This window comes from Scomber japonicus, chromosome 11 (assembly GCF_027409825.1).
Source record: "Scomber japonicus isolate fScoJap1 chromosome 11, fScoJap1.pri, whole genome shotgun sequence".
In the NCBI taxonomy this organism is placed as follows: domain Eukaryota; kingdom Metazoa; phylum Chordata; class Actinopteri; order Scombriformes; family Scombridae; genus Scomber; species Scomber japonicus.
In genome coordinates this window covers 16,189,526-16,211,613 of record NC_070588.1, presented here as the reverse complement: position 1 = coordinate 16,211,613, position 22,088 = coordinate 16,189,526, and the positions used below count along the sequence as shown (strand labels likewise).

At 38.8% G+C, this 22,088-nt stretch overlaps 2 protein-coding genes across 2 annotated transcripts; one reads left to right on the top strand and one right to left on the bottom strand.

Annotated features, from left to right (window-relative positions):
* The first annotated feature begins 346 nt into the window (after positions 1–346).
* Positions 347–7,888, top strand: LOC128368370 (Golgi reassembly-stacking protein 2-like). The gene is made up of 10 exons (XM_053329160.1): positions 347–451; positions 4,625–4,705; positions 4,812–5,015; positions 5,120–5,206; positions 5,288–5,418; positions 6,086–6,218; positions 6,337–6,448; positions 6,606–6,689; positions 6,791–6,907; positions 7,238–7,888. The coding sequence occupies exons 1-10, from the start codon at positions 389–391 to the stop codon at positions 7,462–7,464; spliced, it is 1,239 nt and encodes a 412-aa protein (XP_053185135.1). The 5' UTR covers positions 347–388; the 3' UTR covers positions 7,465–7,888.
* A 429-nt stretch (positions 7,889–8,317) lies between these two features.
* Positions 8,318–22,001, bottom strand: tlk1a (tousled-like kinase 1a). Its single transcript, XM_053328618.1, is given in 24 exon segments — positions 8,318–9,165; positions 9,303–9,410; positions 9,495–9,606; positions 9,720–9,855; positions 10,029–10,198; positions 10,288–10,377; positions 10,540–10,631; positions 10,714–10,795; positions 11,034–11,131; positions 11,618–11,684; positions 11,862–12,050; positions 13,290–13,426; positions 13,523–13,633; positions 13,821–13,913; positions 14,015–14,101; positions 14,183–14,278; positions 14,486–14,529; positions 14,633–14,708; positions 15,017–15,055; positions 16,251–16,322; positions 16,445–16,566; positions 21,625–21,677; positions 21,679–21,701; positions 21,703–22,001. Coding segments are annotated over 24 exon segments (2,325 nt in total). The 5' UTR covers positions 21,760–22,001; the 3' UTR covers positions 8,318–8,994.
* Positions 22,002–22,088: the final 87 nt, after the last annotated feature.

The following is a 22,088-nucleotide window of genomic DNA, read 5'->3' as shown; positions in this document are numbered from 1 at the left end:
CAGACCTGACAGGATATGCTTCTGCATGAACAGACACACAAACATTGTTTCTATGACTGCTCATTTTAACCTCTCAGAAGTTCACACAAGCATTTTTATATCCATCATAGGCCTACAATAATTTCCCCCACCCCGCCCCTCCCTCCTCTGGTTTAATCAATATACCTGGATGACTCGCTGTGTGATATGAAGCAGGGGTGCACTGCAGTGGAGGATTATGCTGTGAGCACACATCTGTCAGGCAGCGGGTCTGTAACAACCACAGGAAGTGCTGAGAAGCAGGAACCGCAGGGAAAAAAACACTGCACAGTGCGGACATGAGCAGGTGGAGACCCGGCTGCTAACCAGCAACAGCTACAGCCCACCCTCACACACATCCAGTGGAAACATGGGAGGGTCTCAGAGCATCGAGATACCAGGTGGAGGGACTGAAGGCTACCACGTCCTCAGAGTAAGAGTAGCTTTCATGTCGATGTTTGTGTGTGTAAAAAAGAAAGACACCTCCTGTTAGCTGCAGAGGCTAACAGTGTCTCTTGTTATACAGCTAAACACTGGTATTTATGTAGCCATTCAGTACATATTAGATAAGGCTTCATATTAATAAATGTGTATTGCCACCCAAACAGCCTCTGAATGAATTGACTATGTCAGGTTAGTTAGCCGCCAGCTGCTATCTGTGAAGCTACCTGGATGAGTGTGATGTTATGCAGATGTGACATATTGACCTGCATGGACTGTCCTTTAGTAGGCTAATTATGTTTTAATCTCATTCTTTCCCTCTACTACTTTATCTGTCAAATATTGATACACAACACACACAAATACAACAAGTCAAAACCAAAACAAACAGACACAGAACAGCTTAAAATGCACATAAATCCCACAGACCCCACCCTAGAGAAATAAGACAAATAAATAAGTGAATAAATAATAATAAATGTTTACATAAGTAAGATCTGAGTGTGAAGTGAAAGGCAGACAACTAGGTGTGGATTTAGAAAAATTTGTGTTTGTAGATATAAAATTTAGCATTAAAAATATTAAAATTGACAATGTAGCCTACTGAAAGGAACTGTTCTTGTGTTGGAGAAAATACAAGTATAGCTATGGGTCAATGACGATTTTCAACAGGTCAATTTGAAAATAATAAAAATGGGAATATCTAATGCAGTAGTTCAAACATTAAGAATGTTGAGTACACATAAATTCATATTAAAATAGTACATTAGGTGTTTTAATAATAATAATGCATTTTATTTAAAGGCGCCTTTCAAAGCACTTAAGGACACCTTTACGTCTTATGTGTTTTTTTATCTCGATGAATTAGAACTGACCTTAAAAAAGTCATGTGGTGCGACCATGATCTGTCTTAAAATAAATGAATTTCCTTAACATGCTTAAATTTTTTTTTTGAGTAATATAAAGTGTTTAGAAACAAATTATTTGCATGTCTTTAGAGTTTTTGTAACTAATAATCTCATATTTATGTTCTATAATGTCACAGTTGCCTTCTTAAATATATGTAAGACTTATTTTTCTTGTAAATTGCTTAAAAATGATTTAAGAAATTTAAAAATACAATTCAGTTAAGCATACTGTATCAATGATTAATATTACTGCCACAGAAAAGTGATTTTACTCTGAATTTAATACAGTTATTGGTATTATTGGTTGCACCACATGATGAATGGTCGCACCAAATGACATAAAGACCTCATATCATTAAAAATCTATTGAAAGAAATTTAAAAAAAAATGACATATTACAACATAGAATTAAACCAGTGGTTTTATTACAATTTCACAGAATTCTTATAAACAAACATTTCATAAACATTTTTTATAACAAGTGCAGCACACATTCATGGCTTTGTCATGAACAAACTTTTCATTTAACTTGACAATAGAATAAATCAATTTGGATTATTGAATCATTTAGATCAGAAATATTTGTTATCTAGTCATTATCAAGCTGACTTGATTTTATATATTAAATCTTTCCCTACTGTTTTCTTCATTGGTAGCTGAGACAGAAATGCAAAGTCATGCCATAAATCTGTGGTGTATAGTTTATTTTACTACTACTTGACTATTGATATATTTTATCGACAAAAGTATTGAGATACACCTCTTAATCATTGAATTCAGGTGTTCCATTCAGACCCATTGCCTCATGTGTATAAAATCAAGCATCTAGCCATGTAGTCTGCATTTACACACATTTGTGAAAGAATGAGTTGCTCTGAAGAGTTCAATGAATTCAAGCGTGGTACTGTAGGATGCCACCTTCACAATAATTCAGTTTGTGAAATTTGTTCCCTGCTAGATATTTCACTGTTAACTGTAAATGGTATTATTGAAAAGTGGAAGTGTTTAAGAACAACAGCAACTCAGCAACGAAGTGCCAGACCCCGTCTAGTTCATCACAAAGATGGGGTTGAGATTATTCCCACAGCCACGCTCCATAATCTTGTGGAAAGCCTTCCAGAAGAGTGGAAGCTGTAATAGTTAGTTAGTTCTCTATACTCTATATAGTGTAGATCAACATGCATACAAAAATTGCAATCCCTCCAGGTAATGAAATGGTTACAATCCTGCTTGTTGCGTCCATGAGTCCTTGGCAAACTAGTGCATGATGCAGCATCCTGCCTTTTGAATGATTTTCATCATAAAAGTCCCAGAGTGGTTGTTTCTTGATGGTTGCACATGATATTTCATAAAATCATCATCGTCAGTTTGTTTATATGTTATGTTGAGTTTTCATAACAGCAGTCATGGCCAGACAGTCGCATCACTTATTCTGTCACTTTAAATAACAGAAAAATTACTAATAACTTGTGGTTTTTGAAAAGTTAAAATGAGTACATATAAAGGAAAGGTACTACATATTAAACCTTTTTCTAACTGAAAATGTAGGCGTCACGTCATTGACTAATATAGAGTAAAAGGCCCATCAATGAAGCTGAAAATATGGTGAGCAAGTTCTTGCTGAAAGATGTGAACCACATCACAGTGAAAGAAAAGAAAAGGATGACTTTTCCCCCGTGATTAGTAAAAGTACAAAGAACTTGTAATTGCCATGTATTTTGCAATAAGGAATTAACAGGATGTAAAAGCCAGGGTTTTCTCCAGTTCATGTTTTCAGTGATCGACGCCCAATAGATTTTATCTTTCTGGTTGTAAAGAATTTCACATATTAACCCATTACTATTTTATCTAATTTGTCATGCCTGTTTAAACTGTATGAGAAATTCATGACTTGTCAGTGATAAGTATTAATAATTAATATGTTTCATGCATGTGCACTCAAGGACACGCCACACCTGTCAGTGCTTTCGTTTAACACTTCTGTGAGCTAACCTGGAAGCTGCCAGAATAACCGGTGTGGCAGCCTTGTAAGAAGTCAGACGCTGGGGCGTGTGCTGGGGCGTGTGCATGCATTCCCAAAACCTGTTGTGGTTTTTAAAAGGAAGAGGAAATGCTACTTACGGTCATCTTACATACTCCATTTCCCTCTCTTCATTTAGTTTTTACCAAGAACAACTACTATTCATTAATCTATGAACACACATTTGTAGTATACATGCTGGCTCACTGTCACATTTTTAATGTTATTAGTAACACTTTTGCTTTTCCTACTGTGTGTTTTCAGCTGTTTTTAAGATTTTGAAATCAACAGTTCCACATTTGTGAGATGCAATCCTCGCCTGTCTGTGTGAAGCATACTGATTTCTAATAATGGCAGAGATTTGATATTTGTTAATATTGACAATAACCAACTTGTCAGATCAAGACTCAGCAGTGTACCTACACCTGAACTATAAAGGACTCTTTCCAGGACAATGGACAGGGCAGATAGATAGTTTGACAGAGGAATGAAGGAGCGCTAACAAAGTATTATCAGTGATCTTAATAACCACAGAGGTTAAATACTTGAGATTACTGACCAGCCAGTTAGAAATGAGGAAGTCCTTTGCATGAGAGACGAAATGTCTTTTTAAGTTCACTTGTCCTCGATTCAACCTTCTTTGAATCCTTTTCAGATTGCTTCATTGGAATAACTTTCAGTGGATTACAGTATAAAGCCACAGTGTACAATATTTCTCATGAAAAAAACAAAACAAATATTAGTGAATAATGAACAGAATTATGAGAAGATGAAGTGAGAGAATGAGAATGCTGTCCTGAAAGCTGTTTCATGTTTAAAACAATTCATACACAAGCTTATTTTGCACAATTTGTACACATCACAGTTGGAAAAGCGCAGGTGTACATGATAATATGATGATGGCTGTATTTTAGTTGTGACCCTGAGCATGCCGGCTCACTGTCACATGGTTAATGTTATTAGTAAGACCTGTGCTTTTCCTAATATGACAAGTCAAGATGTTTCTACTACTCTTCTCATCACTGCTGTTGCTGCTCTACTGTTTAGTCAGTTTTTAAGAATTTCACATTTTTGAGGTTTAATCCTTGTCTGTCTCAAGATTTCTGAATAGTTTGGTCCATAATGTAAAAAGGGGAGACGATTATTCAACACCAGAAATATCTTGTCTTCAAGGTACTTCTCAAATGAACTATTTCACCTGTTTGTGAAACTTTATATTCCTGTTTGTATTTTGCAGGTTCAGGAGAATTCTCCAGGTTATCAGGCGGGACTGGAGCCTTTCTTTGATTTCATCATTTCCATTTGTGACACTAGACTGGTAAGTTTACTCTTATAGCTAAATTGAAACTGTTGGACCTGCGTTCAAGTCTCTATACAGCCATAAGTGTTATGACAGAAGATGTAAATGTGTTGATCTCGGACAGAACAAAGACAATGACACCCTGAAAGAATTGCTGAAGATGAATGTGGAGAAGCCCATCAAGTTGCTGTTATACAGCAGCAAGACGCTGGCTGTGAGGGAGACCACCGTTACACCCAGCACCATGTGGGGCGGCCAGGGGCTGCTGGGAGTCAGCATTCGCTTCTGCAGCTTTGAAGGAGCAAATGAAAATGTTTGGCATGTCCTGGTGAGTGTGCTAAGCAGATACTGAAATATTAAAAGAGGCACAAATGTAAAAAAAACAAACAAATGCTTTGACCTAATATGATGTTGGGTTTTTTTTGAGTCCAGGAAGTAGAGACAAACTCTCCTGCAGCCCTGGCTGGTCTAAGAGCGCATGCTGACTACATTATAGGAGCTGACACCACCATGAATGAGGTACCTGCTTTGTATTAGTAGTGATGTTGACTTAGAGGTAGCAACGGGCTGATCTGACGTGTGTCTCTCCTCTTTGAACAGAGTGATGATCTGTTCTCCCTCGTTGAAACCTATGAAGGGAAGGAGCTGAAGCTGTATGTTTACAACACGGACACAGACAACTGCCGTGAGGTGCTCATCACACCAAACTGCGACTGGGGTGGAGAGGGCAGGTATGACAGTTGTCAAGGAATAAAACTTTTCTTCCATAGGCAGTTGAAAACTAAACAACACCAGCCTTTAAAATGTTCATGTTTCTATGAGAATATTGGTAGGATAATTGTATAGTATAATAGTTCACCATTTCACTGGCTCATACAACACCATAAAACCATGTGGGTGCAAATCAGTTATTGAACCTTTTCTGCATGACTAACTCACCACTGCTGAGCATCAACTCTAAATGATAAAACATAAACATAACAATAATAATAGTAAAGATGATTTTTTAAATAAAAATGCTAATGCAAATAATAATAATAATGATATGGGTTAGTTTATAGATGTGTTTTCATTTGTTTTTATGTTTACAGTTTGGATCTCTTTAGTCTTGTGAGACCAGACAATCATAGATCTAAGCCTACCAAATTCTGGGCATATCTTAAGGCACAGTAGTAACTTGAACAGTGGTGAGAACAACTGCTAACAAACCTATGGCCCTTACATTTTCAAGAAGAACAGCCCAACTGGAAATGGTGCAGATTTTTAAATTGTAGCATACTATCAATGCTATTCTGTCAGATGATTTCCCAGAGCTGGACAAGTGATTACTTGTCATTTTGAGGCAGTTTGGACATGTTGAGGACAGTGGATTTCCCCTCACTGTTCTTGTCTCTTCAGTCTAGGCTGTGGGATTGGCTACGGCTACCTGCACAGGATACCTACGATGCCATTTGTAGAGGGCAAGAAGATCAGTTTCCCTGCACAGACTCACAGTGAACCAGCTCCTCCACCTAAAGATGGCTTCACAGAGGTAATGAAATATTTGAACACATAATTAACAGCATCCAGTAGACAGAACATTATTTGGATGTCATACGAATCCCAGTGCTTGTGCACATTTACTGATATGAAGTTATTTTGGTTACCAGGTCCATCTTTCTGCCGTTGTTCCAACTGTTCCAGTCGCTGTGTCTTCTTCTGCATCGACTGGCTTGTCAGTCAGCTCGAACCCGCCCACTGTCCTTAATAGTGTGCATACAGGTACACTACACTACTATCTCTGTCAAAAATATCCTGTTTGAGGTTGAGCCAGCAACAAAATGTATTTTCTTGGTGGAAATTTTCAGTTAAGACATCAAAATTGTACTTTCAAAGAAAAAAAAAGGTCATGATAACATTCTGTAAAATCCTGTTTCAGGGGTTCCTTCTGTCCCCCTGTCCAACCACATCACCTCCTCACATAGTGTCCCACTGTCAGTCAATGTGGCCGCCACACCACCAGGTTGGTACATTATTTTAGGGCCTATAGCTTTACAAGTCGCGTGCCGAAGCCAATCTTGCATGATGTGACATTGTCTAACTTCTATTGCATTTCTTGCACAGGCTTAATTCCTTTACCTGGAGGTCTCCCACCCTTTCCTAATCTACCAAACCTAAATATGACCTTGCCAGATGTGGGCCTCGTATTGCCACCTGGAGTTGGTGGATTACAACAATCAGGTATTTTTGTTGTTTAAAAGCTTTGCTTCTCTTGATTGTGCTTGAGTTATAAATAATATAAATCTAAAAGTTTTGTAGAAATAAATGTACATTTTTGCTGAGACATTTTTTCATTTTCACAATTCAGCATTTCAAAAACTGATTCAAAATGGATTCAAAAACTGTCAGTTTTTGAATCCATTCACCGTGAAGTCAAATTGTTTTATGGTTAAAAACAAGGGGGGGAAAGCCTATGTAAAATTGTTTGTCTGGTCAAATCCACCTCTCCTGGGTAATGCCATCAGAGCTTTCTATCCAGCAGTTGGAAACAGTTTGTGTTGTGCTCCACAGGTTTTCCACCTCTTCAGCTGCCCGCGGTGGCCCCCGGTGTTACTCTGCCTCCGTCTGGGTTTGTTCTTCCGTCGGTTACTGCTAATGCATCTCCTGTGGTTTCACAGACCACCATGTCTCCCTACTCCAGTATCCAAATGAACAGTTCACTGACTAAAACTATTGTGTCATTACCAGTCACCACCTCTGAATCAATAAACATCACAATGTCGGCAGACTCATCTTAGCAAAACATTTACGGTTGTCTGTTTGCTCTCAAGACTGAACACAATATAGCCAGTCAATTAGTGACACTCAGTTGAAACATTGACATACTGGAACCCAGAATTACTCAATTACAAACTGGTGCAGAACAATGTTAAATAGCTCATAACATAGCCATAGTAATGGGTATATACTGTATATTAATTTAAACTATGTGGGCTTCTAAAAGTTTACTAAGAAAAACCAACTAGGTGACTTATAAATGTGAAGTCTCTCTCGTAACTACTGAATGTCTTCAGGGGAAGTCTGGGCAGTATACTGCTGGGAATGTTCCTTTAAAAAAAAAAGCAGGTTTGCTTGCTGCAGCTCTGTAGCCATTAATTAAATGGTTTTGGTTTTGTACAAAGTTTATATGTATGTATGAGACATCTTGATTAAACTGATGTATTTCCTACCTCAGCTCTGTATTTAGTGGTTCATTTCATGTTTTGAGCATCCTCAGTCAACCATTTTAAAGTGCAGTACCCAGCAAAGCCACAGGGTGTCAGTGTAATCTAACAAAACAGAGGCCAATACTGTTTGTGTATAACTCTGTGACAAAAATGGACAACATTGCAATGAAAGACATGATATATTTAACAATATCATTCACTGGGAGAAAAAAAGGTTCCTGGCATTTATTATTATTATTATTCACTCTTAGCAGAACTGTACAATTTGTACCCGAAGTGTAACATACAGCCCTTGAAAAAGTAAGAGCAACAAAGAAGCAAAATGAAACTGCTCCAGGAAACCACTTTCACAAGGGCAAATTTTAACTCTTTGTACATGTTACTGCGGCAGTTCAAAATTTGAAAATTCACCCTGTACAGCATATACAGTTTCCAATTTATTTGTTAATTAATATTCCTGCATAGGATTTTATACATCGTTATTTTTCTACATTTGGTTACTTTGTGCATTAAATGTAAGTATGCTGCCCCACCCTACATGTCACTAGATGCCATTTGTATGCTACACATTACATTCTCATGGCTAAGTAACTCAAATTAAAGCCTAACATTTGTGAAAATCAATAATGAGATCTTTGTAGTTCTACTTAACGATGACAGTCCTCTCCCTCACAGTAAATTAATTTCTAGCAGCTCGATCATTTGCACCCTGGCAGGACCATGTTATTTAATCTAAACAGCCGCTGCCAAGTCTCCCTTCGGCCCTTTAAGGCTTTATCCCACTGCAACATCTGAACCAAGCGTCCAGTCACATTTTCATCAAGATACGTTGTCAGTTTCAGTGCTTTTGTCGAGCCCTCTAAGAGGTCGATTTACTCATGTCCTTTAAAAACATCCCTTCACTGTCCTCCATTTTTACGAAGCCCTGGTAAACAAGTAGAAGCCTGGCACAGGTCAGGAGGCCAGGTGAGATCTCCCCACCAGTGTCCTGCTCCTCCTGTTGCTGGCTGTTCCCTCTCCTACTTGTCCGAGCCTTTCGAGGAGCTCTGCAGACATGGCAGCCACTTGATCAGTTTACATTTCTATCACAGTACAAGCCCGTCAGTATGAGATGATACTGGAGGAGGCTGGTCCTGAGCCAGCGGCATTCATCTGCAGATTTCCAGAGGAGCTTGACCTCCGCATGTGAGGGAGCAAGTAGGGGTCACTTTTCAGCTGGTGAACATCGATCCGGTCTTCCTTCCTGTATGCCAGGCACCGCCTTATGAAGGCCTGAAGAGGGAGAGGGAACAATCCAAAATGTGCAGGTCAGTTGGCAGTGTTCATGTGTTTAAAAATGTTTTTACTTGATAATACAAGAGGAATATTTTGAAATGGCTGCATCCCTTTTGAACACAAGCTCAACCAACCTTGGCTTCATTACTGGAAACAGGCTTTACTGGGAACTGAATGTCTGTAGCTTTGAGTATGGTGTTCTCCTGCAGGATGTCCTGTTGAGACTGATTGTGGCCAAAAGGCTGCAAAGAGGGAGAACAGTGCTTTATGATCAGTCAAAAATGACATTAAAAAAAAGGGAGAAATCTGAATCTGCATGTCCTTACCTTCCTTCCATAGAGACACTGGAAAAAGATGACACCCACAGACCACACGTCCACCTTATTGGAGATCTTTGGCGGCTCTTTCCCAACCACAAAACATTCAGGAGGCAAATACCTGGTCAGATTGTTTAGAAGAAGTTTAGTGTCTGTATCAGCTGCCTTATATACATTTGCACAACCTTATGTGTGATGATTTGGGGGGGGGGGGGGGGGGGCATTTCTTCTCACCAGTAGGTCCCTGCACCCTGTGATGTGAGGTCCATCCCATCTACGCCATAGTTGTCATCATCCATGATTTTGGACAAACCAAAATCTGTGATTTTGATTTCACCACAGGCTGTGCCGTCCACCAGCAAGATATTGCCTTGAAATCAAAGTACGATAAGTCAGCAGTGGAAAAAAATAGCATAAGATCACTTGAGACCACTTGTTTAGCTCACAAGGTAACCGATATTCATTGATATAATCTGATTCAATTTAAAATAACTGACATTTTCTTGATGTGATGAGTTATCCGATATTGAGAATGGTGTTTACCTGGCTTAAGGTCATAATGGATGATAGGGGGTTTGATTTCATTCAGGTATTTTAGTGCATTCACAATCTGCATGACTATGGACCGTGCCTCCTTCTCAGACATTAGCTTATGCTGCTTCAAGTAAAAATCCAAGTCGTTGCCGTCGCAGTACTCCATAACGGTGCAAAACCTGTCAAATTGATAAAAAGAATTACCACCAATAGCAACCAAATAAAAATTGCTGTAAATGCATCAACAAGAGTGCGTGCAGTGACTAACGTGTCTGTGTCCAGCGAGAAGTAGTCGTAAAGTTTCACGATTCTGGGATGGTCCAGCTCCTTGTGTATTCTGTACTCTCGACATGCATGCCTGTAGAGTGGAAGGTAATTATACTTCTATTAGTAACCAAATCAGGATCTGCCAGATACTGGTGTCTTATGGAAGAACAATACACTGGAAGCTAATCAGGGCAGCTTGTCTAAGTTTGTCACGTTAAAATGCTAATTCGAATTTCAGCGTGGGTCAACGTACTTGTGATAGTTCTCCTTTTTCTCTTCTCTCCAGTTCTTGTTTAGTTGATGGATTTTTACAGCAGCATATCGTTGCTCAATCAAGTCAAAGGCCTGTAGATCACACAGAAAAATAGGCTTAACCTTTGATGAAAATACTTGTTAACTATCATTTTATTTCAAGGTCATGACTTACCTTGTAAACTTCACTAAAGCCCCCTCTCCCTAGAAGGTGTAAGAGCAGGTATCGTTCATTCAGCGTTGGGTGATCTTTAAATCTTCAGATGGGAAAAGAAAACATTGAAAATTACACATATGCAAATGACCATGACAAATTCTTCACCCAGCTTTCTATCCAATACAAGACAGATGAAATAGGAAAAAGACAAGAAAGCTTCTATTTGACAGGCTAAGTGCTACTTAACGTCACTACCGTGGCTGAGAATACCGGCTTCATGTGTACATCAAGTTCCAATGTCAATGCAGTAACTGTCAAAGAAATTGATTCAGACTCACTGTGAGCTGTCTTCGTTATTTATTCTCTTCAGCTCCCGAATGTGAAGGTTGCGCACTCTCTCCAGACGCTCCAGCTCCGCCTGGATCTCAGCTTCTTCCTATAAATGATTCAAGCACACAAATGCACAGAAGGAACTTCAATGCACTGTCTACAAGGAGAGGATCTCATCAGAACCCACTGGTACACAGCTGACTGGTTCTGTATTAAATATTAACAGCTGACTTGGTACAGAGTCTGTCAGGAGATGCCCGTGATGTTTATTCATTGGCAAAACAATGAGTACGTCCACAAACTACAGGCAAAAAAGGAACAGTGGTTTGGCTCAGGAAAAAGAAAATTGGGCTGAATATTTTTAATTATCCTCCTGTAGAAGACAAAGATTTGCTACATTTCATAATTCACTAACTCTACTAACTGTAATTATATTACATCTTCTAAAATGTTTATCCTTCTTATATTGTGGGCACTGGATGACATTCGTTAATACACTAAATCTTAAGCCTGTACCGTACATGCAGACAAACAAACCCCCATACTGGAAGAATAAGAGTTATAACAGCATCAGGATCAGCATTTGACAAACCTTCTTGAGATGTCCAAGTCGCAGTTTGAAGATCTCTTCCTGTTCATGGTACTCTGCTAGTGTCAGCCTTTCCAGGATGAGAGAAGAGAGAGAAGCATTTGCTTTTGTACATTTACTGTTGTTACTCTTCAGTCTACCAAACCACACTGCTGCAGACTGTTAAACTTGCTTCACGAATGGTTCTCTGTATTTCTGAAGAACGATTGTTCTGATATCTTTTGATGTACTCAAGGCCTGGACTTACAGCTGAGGTAGGCTGGGTTTTAGAAAGGGATCACTTTCTGCTCCATTCACTGCCTTGGTTTTGCGTTGCTTTGGCTCTGAGTTTGTGGTTGGTGTTTGGGAGTTGCTGGAGGATGGAGGTTTCCTCTTGGCTAGCAGTTTTCGCTGCCTCTCAATGTCCTCTCTCTGTTGGTTTATCCATTCCTGCTGTCTGCCGAGGGAAAAAAGAGAAATTGATACCATTGCCCTTCTTCCATTTGTAATCGAGACTCAAAATATTCAACTTGAACATCTTATCAAAACACCATAACAAAGAATGAAAAAGAAACTTTTTTTTTCTTCCCAAACTGAATCCGAGGTACCACTTTTGGCCGATGCATAGAGTACTGGCGTGGGTGGGGTTACTGCATCCAATTACACTCCAGCGCATGTACAGAGCAGCTGTCCAACACTGATTCTTGTAACAGCCTACACATGAAGTCTCATGTTTTATCTGTACGCGTTAGGCTTAAGTGCCTTTGCTATAATTTAACTCTCATGTAAAAGCAACACATTTTTACACTAGAAAGACAAAAGTAATCCTAACTTGCAACTCTTGCTTGGTCCCTGGCAGTAATGTTACTCATGGTGATCACACTTTATGGTTGAGGAAGTAGTGCCAGTGTCTGTCTGATCCAGCTGGACTCATTCAGCACCAAAACTGACACAATCAAAAGGTAAAGTGGGAAATGTGCTGCTATTCATCATACTTACCGAGACTATAGTCTTGTTTACACAGGATGTGTCATGTAAATACCAAGGAGCTACCACCATTGTACTATCATTCAAAAGTAATGTATTGCCCTTTGACATTTTTATTGTTTTGCAGATATGCATCTGATGTACAAATTAATTCATGATCTTGTGCATCATTCTACAAGAACAATGCAAGGGAGACCAGCACATCAGCAAAACATGACTAGCTAACTCTGGCCCAATTGTTGTGTAGTGCATGGCCCCGTTAAATACACTAATAAACTAAGGGTTAGGGTTAGATATGATATTTTGTAGCCTACCATGTAAATATTCAGTGTTTTTCTGTGTAAAAAAAAAGTCAAACAGAAAAAATTAACTAATTATCAATGTGCACAATGTGAGTGCAATAGTTGCCCTATACATTTGCATACTACACATTTTTTGAGTAGACTTGCTCCCTTGTTTTGAGTTAATAATTGTAATTAATAGGGTATTATGGTTACAGAAGAGGTCTTTTAGCAGAACCCTTAACCCATGAACTGCTCAGTGGCAAACCAATCAGAGTGTTGTTGTACTGAGCAGCTAGGTGTGAATGTGAGACAGCGTTCACTTAGGATGAATAAAAGGTTAAAAATGAAAAAAAGCAGCTATGAATAAAATAAAACAAAATAGTTAATGAGACATAGACAATATCATTACTGTAAAAGCTTCTCACTTGACAAGGTTTTGGAAGGCATAGCCATCTGTCCACTGTTCTGTGAACGAGGCTCCATGTCTCACTGTAGTGAAATGACCTAAACGTAGTCTATCCTGCATGCTCTTCTCACGACAAGCCTGCTTCTCCTGGGTGCTCTGAGGAATAACACAAAACACAGGTTAGTAATGTTTGCACAGACACATACTGTAAATATTCAGTGTTTTACAAAATTAGAAAAACAGTAAATTTACCTTTTCTATGAGCAACTTCTTGCTCATTGTGATGCATTTATTCAAGCGTTCCTTGTACTTTTCAAGTAATTTTTGTTGTTCATCTATCTGTCTCCTGAGATCACAGTTTGCCTATGAAGAAGAAGAAGAAAAAAGTAAAATCAATATTTAAAAACACATTTTTTATACCCCAAAACCACCAACTATTTAAAAGTTTTATTGCCGTGTATGACATTTCTTTTTGATTTGCAACACAGCCACACACAGCCTAGTCAGGCCTTTCTGTGAGGTAGTAAATAGGGTTTGACTTTCTCCTTACCCTCAGCAAATCATCTATTCTCCCCTCCTTCTTCTCAAGGTCTAGATTCTTTGTACTTTCGAGGGCAGCCAATTTTAACACAGTAAGGTCAGTCTAGAGTGGAAAGCAACAAAAGAAAGTGTAAATTGCACAGCAATCTGAAAAATATTAAAAGAGCCAATACTGGCCAGAGTATCCGCTGTCATTCTCCTCACCTGAACAAATTTGACTGCTAGTTGCTTTGGATGAGTCATGTGGTCCCCAAAAGACAGACAAGTAGGAGATGAGCTATTTTGTCTAACCTGCAACAGAGGAGACGTCACTTCTGTTAATATAAGGCAATGCCAAATGGAGCAGCAACAGAGATTTTGAGCACAACTCACAGCAATGCCCTGAGCGGAATGGGAATGCGAGTTCTGGGGCGAACGAATCACTGGTGGGAGACCTCTCACAGGACTGGACCCGTTTCCTCCCTGAAACTAAAAAAGGAAAAGAGAGTAGAAGTGACATCTTTGCCTAACTCTTGGTGACACCTGACCCACGAATGGTTCCTTTTATTTCACAATGCTGCTATTTTAGAGACAGGAAATGTATTATGTGTCTTGCTGTTGAACAAATATAGCACATGATTCACTCTGCACTTCCTTTCAATAAATGAAACATCTGACGCCAAATGAAAAACTTACATCAAAATAATCGCTTATTTTGGGTCCTCGCACAATTGATTTTCCTGTGAAGGTAAAGAAGGAGAAGAGTGTTCAATAAAGCATTTTAAAGAAATACTGAAATAACTCAGCTGGTGATAATTTGTCTCTTACCAAAAAGAGACTCACCTTGGCTGCTCTCTGATTGGATGTCAGGTTTCCTTTTTCTGCTTCTGCTTGTTTCAGACTGTTTTTTCTCTGGGGTCTGAAAGAGAAAATGTATTCACCATTTTATAAAACAATCACTGCACAACAAAACTATTTTGACTTTAATTGACTTAATCTATCTTGTCCCCAGAGTGCATTAAGACATTATGGATAACAATGATAAATACCCCTGATCTATATGAGATCAAATAATATTAATAATTGATTTTATTGCATTTTCATGTCAGTTATCTTCTTTTAGAAATAGCATCTTAATTGTCTACTGTAGTTATTTCTATGTAATTATTTCTATATAATCAAAGCAAGTGCCAACAATAGCATCTTTAGGTTTCATCATATACCCACCGAATAAGCAGGAGAACTGCCTCTTTTCACATCTGACCCCTAGTAAGTGAGAAAGAACAGAGTTTTAGTCACGAGACTCTGTTTACATAATTGTTTAAAACCTTTTACTACACGAGTACTTCATTACAACTTGACTCTTGATCAAAAGGTCTGGGAACTCCTGAAGGATTACCATAAAATAATCAAAACACCACCAAATCGATCATAATCAGAAGAAATAACATTTAACGACCACAAAAATGCAACTCTGTACAGTCCGGGTATTTATAAACAGACGATGGTTTGAGTATGACAACATATAATTTCAATGTGTAAATGTAAATTCAACAGAATAAAATATTCAAATTAGAATTTCTATGAAACGGGGGAAAAAATTTTACTCCAGCTTTAGAGGACATTCAGAAGAGCAAAAGCATGACTGAAAAACAAAACAAGAGACTGAACTGTAAAGCCACAGTGTAAAAGAAAAAGAGCATGAAATCTGAATACAGAAATTCAGTTTGAAGCTGGTTGGTACCCTACATGGTGCAAATGCAGTGGTTTCTGTGAAATGAGCGAAGAAGCCTTTGTTGGTCTTGTACACTTCTTAATGAGGACATCGAGGGTATCAGTGACAAACAAATTGCGTGACTGATTTTTGTAATCTATCACAGATTTGTCACATACATTTTCTGGATGATGCTGTTAATTTTCTTTTTTAATTTATATTAAAATGGATGCCCTCAGAACTCTCTGGCACAAATGACAATTTAACACTGACTGCAATTTTCAAACGTGAACCAAAAACAAAACAAATGAACAAAAAGCCACCATAAAAACAGCTTTCTCTGATCATCTGAATATGAATAAAGCCATTATGGAAGCAAGCTTATATTACATAGTTCAAGTTTTATTCATGTTACTGAAGTGCAGAACCACTGTGTTTATACCTCAAACCCAGTATGTATCAATATTAGACATTTTAAGGTATTTAACACCACATATGGTAGCCAAGCCTCTTAACCTGGTGGCCTACTTTCTGGGGGAGGAAAACTAATCTGGCAGTGCGTTGTCACTCATTAATTTGGCTCTGCTCCAAGAATCCAAACAGAATAACTCTGTAGGTAACCTATGTAAGCAGCTCAATTGAGATACCCTCTGTTTAAAATGGCTACAAGTATGATTATTTTAGTCTGTGTGAGTATAGTCAGTGCCAGCAGGCTTTTCAAATAGGAGCCAAGATGTGAATTTGTACCTCTGACTCCTTGTCACTTGAGGATCCGAGGCTTCCAAAGCTGTGATTTGAACATTCATTATTGGTCAAACCCTGGAAAAAGAAAGCAAGTATATTCACATAAAACTGGAGACTAAACTTAAAATTTCAACAGATCATTCTATACAGACATTGATATCACACAGCAAAAAAAAAAACAACCCTAAAACACTCACTTTGGTTCCCCCACTTGTGCTGCCTGTGCTGCCCCCAGTGCTGCCGCTGACCCCGCCCATAAAGCGTGCCTCTAGCAGCTCCTGTCTCCGGGGGTCCAGACTGTGCAGCTCCTCCATGGTGCCTGGAGAGATTAGAAACAACGCACGTATTACTCTGTTATTCAAGGATCCGTTTAATTGAAGCCTTTGAATACCCATTCAGGTGCAGATGATACAGTAGCAATGAGGAAGACAGCAGAGGTCTGATACATTTAGTCTCGGCCTAAAAAACAAATGTGTGATATTTCTTTCATTTTATGTATCTATGGTTTTTGTTTGCTTCTGTTACCGCTATCAAATGTAACAGTAGCAGCTTAACACTGCTAAAGTTACCAAAATGATTTGTTACCACTCAACACGGAGGAGAAGTTAAAAAGTAACCAGGGATTTCTGTGCCAAACGCTATTATCATGAGAGTCCAAGAGCAATGTTTTGACTGCTAGGCAAGGATGAATACCATGTTCCTGTAGGACTGTTACGTGAGCTCCCTGGCCTTCAGTGCTGCCGCAGACTCAAGAGGGGTCTGCTTACTAAACCTGCGCTTTAATGAGACGACCATTTTGAATCTACAAAGGGCTAGTATGCAGCCTTGGCAGCGTATCCGTTCAGACAGTCAGTCAGTAGAGGTTTTTCAAATCAATTTAAAAAAGGAAAACAAATGTTTCACAATGATAACATTTCCTCATACTTTATGTAAAATCACAATAATCCTGACTATGATGATAAAAAAAACACACTAAATCTGGAGTAACAGCCATTTAAATCCACACACCTATCAACTCTGACAGCAGCATATGGTGTGAGACTGTCTCCAAATGTGTGTGTGTGTGTGTGTGAGTGTATAAATATATGTATCAGGTGTGTTAAGAGGAAATGCAAAAAGGCAAAATACACCCCGCTGACTGGAGATACCATCGACGATACCATCTAACTCTCCCGAGATAAACGTGACTTCAGCAGAACGTGAGGCAGGGGGATATTGGTGCATCAGCCACGCTGCAGAGAACCGACACAGAAATGCCAAATAATAGAAAAAAAAAAATTGAAAACTGTATCTGCTGTAAATATTAGAGAAAAAAAAGAGTGTGGTTGTCTGAACTATTGGTGAGAAATATGTTATTATTTAAAAGCTACTGGTGAATAAATATAACCAATGTGTATAAAAACAAATGATACTTGTGCCAACGTCCTTGTTGTTATATGCAAATGCTGAATGAAACCACACACACTGAACTTTATATGTAACAAAAATCATCGGCCATCTTAAAACTGGGCAGAATGAGGTCCATAGTGGTGACGTGCCCATACTGTGTGCGACATGAAGCAACTTGAGAAATGGGATGTAACTGGAAAGAGACACAAAAACAACACATTAAACACTACCAACTTGTGACTGTACCCCAGGGCCTGAATTTCAGTGCAGGGTTGCGGGTATTGCGCATAATTTAATTGATTCCCGCAAATCCAACACTTATAATGCAGGAAATTCCCACAAACATTTACAGCGATGTATATTAATGTTAAACCAACGTCTGCGGCGGTGCTTTCTGCAGGACGACTGGCCGGAACCACTGTGTCCAACTGTCTGACTTCGACCATGAACACATCTGTAGCTCTCAAGCTAACAGTGATATTAAGTTTAAGGAAACAAACACAGACTGCTGGTTAAAACATAAATCTACATCATCTGAGGCAGAACCTGCTCAGAAAAAAACTGTGGAGCCCGAAAAACTAATGCAAACAGCGCCATGTGATGTCACCATTAACAACGTTAATCCTCAGACAGGTAACTGTGACGTTACCATAGTAACAAGTTTCAGGCTAACCTGCTCAGATATGAACGGCTCCAACTAAACAGGTGATATTAGCGGCGCAATGTGTCAAAAGTTGCGGTGCTGTGCGTTTTATCAACTGATGTTACAAAACGTCAATTCACTCAGATGTTTCTCATTCAACAGACCTGAAGCGAAAGAGTGAGCCATTCAACAAAAACATGATGCTACTGAAGCTGAATATAACTAACTGTAGCTATAATACTATATAAACTTGTAATTACTATAAAATATAGTTCAGAGAATAAGTTAACTATATATATTAGGGTGAATTATACTGAAAAGGTGTTCCTAATATTTTGTCCACTCCATTAACATACATGAGGATGTACACCACCACTAAGTGCAACCTCAGTAATAAACAAAGTAGAATTATCACTTTTTTGACAGTGTCAACAAAAACTGAAAATGTATAAACTCCAAAAAAAAGCTGAATTCATAGCAGAGCTGTTGTATTGGATTGAATTATATTACACATGTGTTCCTAATGAAGTTGCAGGTGACTGTAGTTCAGATAATAAAACTACTAAAGTGTATACTAAATAACTAATTACTATAATATAGTTCAAAGAATACCTTAAATTGAAGGAAAGTGCCAAAATACAATCTGCGGTAAGAATAGGACATGGTGCGACCTATAGTCCCCCCCCCAACAAAGTAAAATCCCCCCCTATATGAAGCATTTAAGGAGGGAATCCCCCCCCCTATTTAAAAAAATAAATTTCAGGCCCTGTACCAGTTGCAATATATCACACACACTTCCTCAGATCAACACAAGGAAGGGGGTCAATTAAAAGCCCCAAAAATAATATATATAAAAAAACAGAACAAAAAGCACTAAGCACTCTGCACAGCACACATCCGCCTCTATCATTAGATCCTCGATTTGAATAAAGAAAAACTTCAGTCATTACAGATGAGACTGTGTACATCAGATGAACTTTGTGCACCGAAATGCAATCAAGTGACAAGTCTAAAAACACACAAGCAAAGTAAATGTTGGCCGCAGCAGTGGAAGAACTCGTCTGACAGATTAATTTATTGGATGCGTAAAACTGACTACAGATAAACTCATTGTCTGCATTAGTTATCTGCAGATTTAAGACAACAATGTTGAAGTTTACTGGATCACATTTCTGTCACTTACAATATGAGCAGTGAGTTTGATCATGTACAATAACCTTTACCGCCATGCTTTCCCCTGAAAAAGATCTCATGAACAATAATTACCCCGACATGCTTACAGACACGAGTTTAAAAAAAAGTCTTTAAATATTGGTAGAAATGAGTCAACAGGTCAATTTCCTCTTCCTAAAACATGTAAGAGCACTAGTGACATCTAATCAAATGGTCAGTCTATAATTAAAGTCATTTAACTTATACAAGTAAATGGACAGCTGTATAAAGATATTACCTGTGTTTGCTACTTGTAATATCTTCAACAATTTTGAGAGCTATGTTCTTACATCACTACTTACTTGACCCTTAAACGGCCAACGTGCACCAGGAGATACATACATACATACATTTTAATACCTTGGCAACGTTTCCTGGTGGAGATACAACTCATAAAATCCAAAATATTTTTAAAATTATTTGTGGAAATGTTCACTTAGTAACATCAATGTAAATAAAAAGAATAATTAACCACTCCTGTCTGTGTAGGGGGTTAATCACCAATATAACACTTCTCTCTTCCAAACTATTCATATAAATGATCATTTTCACCTCTCACCTTGCTACAGTTGGTCTGACAAGTATAACTAATGTAGTGAATAAATGACTGGTGTGTTCAGGGTTCAACCAACGCTGTTGAAATCCTATGATTGTGCCTATTAAAAACAAAACATCATCTTCCCAAGAGGCTGTAGTTTTAAAACCCTTTCTACTGCTGCTGTTTAATGCAATCATTTTGGTCTTCCTGTGATGGAGCCATTGCCATATCTCAAATTTCACCACAAGCTTCATGGCAGTTTCATATCATAAATACAAATCATGTGTGTGGTTTAAAGGTTTCCCCTTTGTCTCAAACATGAAGGCCTCCTAGCATAACCATTATCTATATTCAGGCCCCTGCAGGATCAAGCGGTTGAACCCCTACAACTCTGGCTGTCGATGTCATTTTAACTCCATGCTGCTCAGCAGGGTGACCACCTGTTTATGGCAGACATTTGGAAAGTCTTAAAAAATCTCCTACATAAGCTAAAATGGACTACTCCCAACCAGACTCAAACGTGACGTAAAAAAAAGCAGTTTCAATTTTCAATATTAGCAAGTGTCACACTGACAAGCAACCACTACTGATTAATGTCAATCAATGCATGTTAACACTATTAATACCAACATAAGGAGAAGCTACCAGTGACTCAGTCTCAGTTTAAAGTCTCCATTGTTTCAATATCCTCAGGAAACTCCTGAAGGTGCAAGGATGCACGTTTAACAACAGCAACACCACATAAGGTCACTAAATATACACAATAAGTAAGCAAGCATCAGTGCTTTTGATAGTGTGGATTAGAGTGCTGCACAGCCTGAAGCACACACACTTAACACCCATTTTGCATCTACACTTGCACTTAGGTCCTTAATCTAGGTTGATTGTGCTAAAAGGTCACATAAGGCTGCCTGCCAGCAAATGCAGTAGCGGCTATAGCAAAAGTGCTACCTGAAGACAGTCTAAATAATTTAAGGTTAGATAAATGATGTTGTGTTTAAAGCCAATGTAAGACCATTCCTCTCGGTTAACGGGATGATTAACGTGAGTTACACATGCACAGATATTGTGAACATCGGCTGGTTAAGGGGGAAACACTACAGTCAACACACAAACGATGCTCGCTTAATGCATTGCTCGCCACCAAGCCAGTCATATATAATTAGCGTTAACCATCCCTAGAAATAGTTTCATTTCTCTCGTTGCAATTACTGCTCCATTTCACATATCTACCATTAACTTGAGTGGTGTTATCTCCTGTTACGGCTGCATGCTTGTAAAAGGATGCACCGACTACCACAGTAACATTTCTGCTCTCCTAAAGGTTTATCGCCATTATGCACGTAGCTGTTAAATTGTCTTTAGGTTACTGCACTGGCCTGGGCACAGAAAGACAGTCCTGTGTCTTCAGTGCTACTAGCTAGCCAAACAGGCTGAATGGACTTTGGAGCTGACTGCAACGTTAACTAGCAGCGGGGCTCGTCACTAAAGCTTTGCTCGGGTCATTTTAACACCGTTCTCTTTCGTTCTCCTCCCAAAACAACGTAATTGAACAAGAAGAAAAGATATATGCTTCTTAAATCGTTTCACGATACCTTCCTGGGCCTTCAACACTGCCGTGGTATGTTGCTGAAAACACAGTCCGTATTGGGGACGTGGAGAGCTTGGACCAAAGATGGCGTCCCCTCCAAACTTCCACTACTTTGGACACTCATCAAGCTACTTTTCATGTATAGGTACTGCTGCGCATACGGTTACTCTTTCACGCTGACGATGAAATTAAACGACTTGCGAGCCACTTGTTGTATTAACATGGGCACAGTTGACTGCCACAGAGTGAAAATGTCTAATTATAATATGTTTGTGGGACACAAACCTCAGCACACCTCAGCAGTGGGTCCTGACTTCAGAGCAGCCTCTCCGTCTTCAAGTGGTTGCCTTGACTATGAAACGTCACAGCGTGTGCAAAAATTCTTATCGCGAGGGGAAACATCACATTCTGCACCGCGTCAGAGATAACAGACACACACACACATGTAGAGTAACACACATTTAACAT

What these genes read in the sequence shown, in the direction of transcription:
- LOC128368370 (XM_053329160.1), top strand. Translation starts at nt 389, where the DNA reads ATGGGAGGGTCTCAGAGCATCGAGATACCAGGTGGAGGGACTGAAGGC. An exon ending in CCTTAATAGTGTGCATACAG is followed by an intron (nt 6,449 to 6,605) that starts GTACACTACACT and finishes ATCCTGTTTCAG; the next exon opens with GGGTTCCTTCTGTCCCCCTG. An exon ending in TGTGGCCGCCACACCACCAG is followed by an intron (nt 6,690 to 6,790) that starts GTTGGTACATTA and finishes TTTCTTGCACAG; the next exon opens with GCTTAATTCCTTTACCTGGA.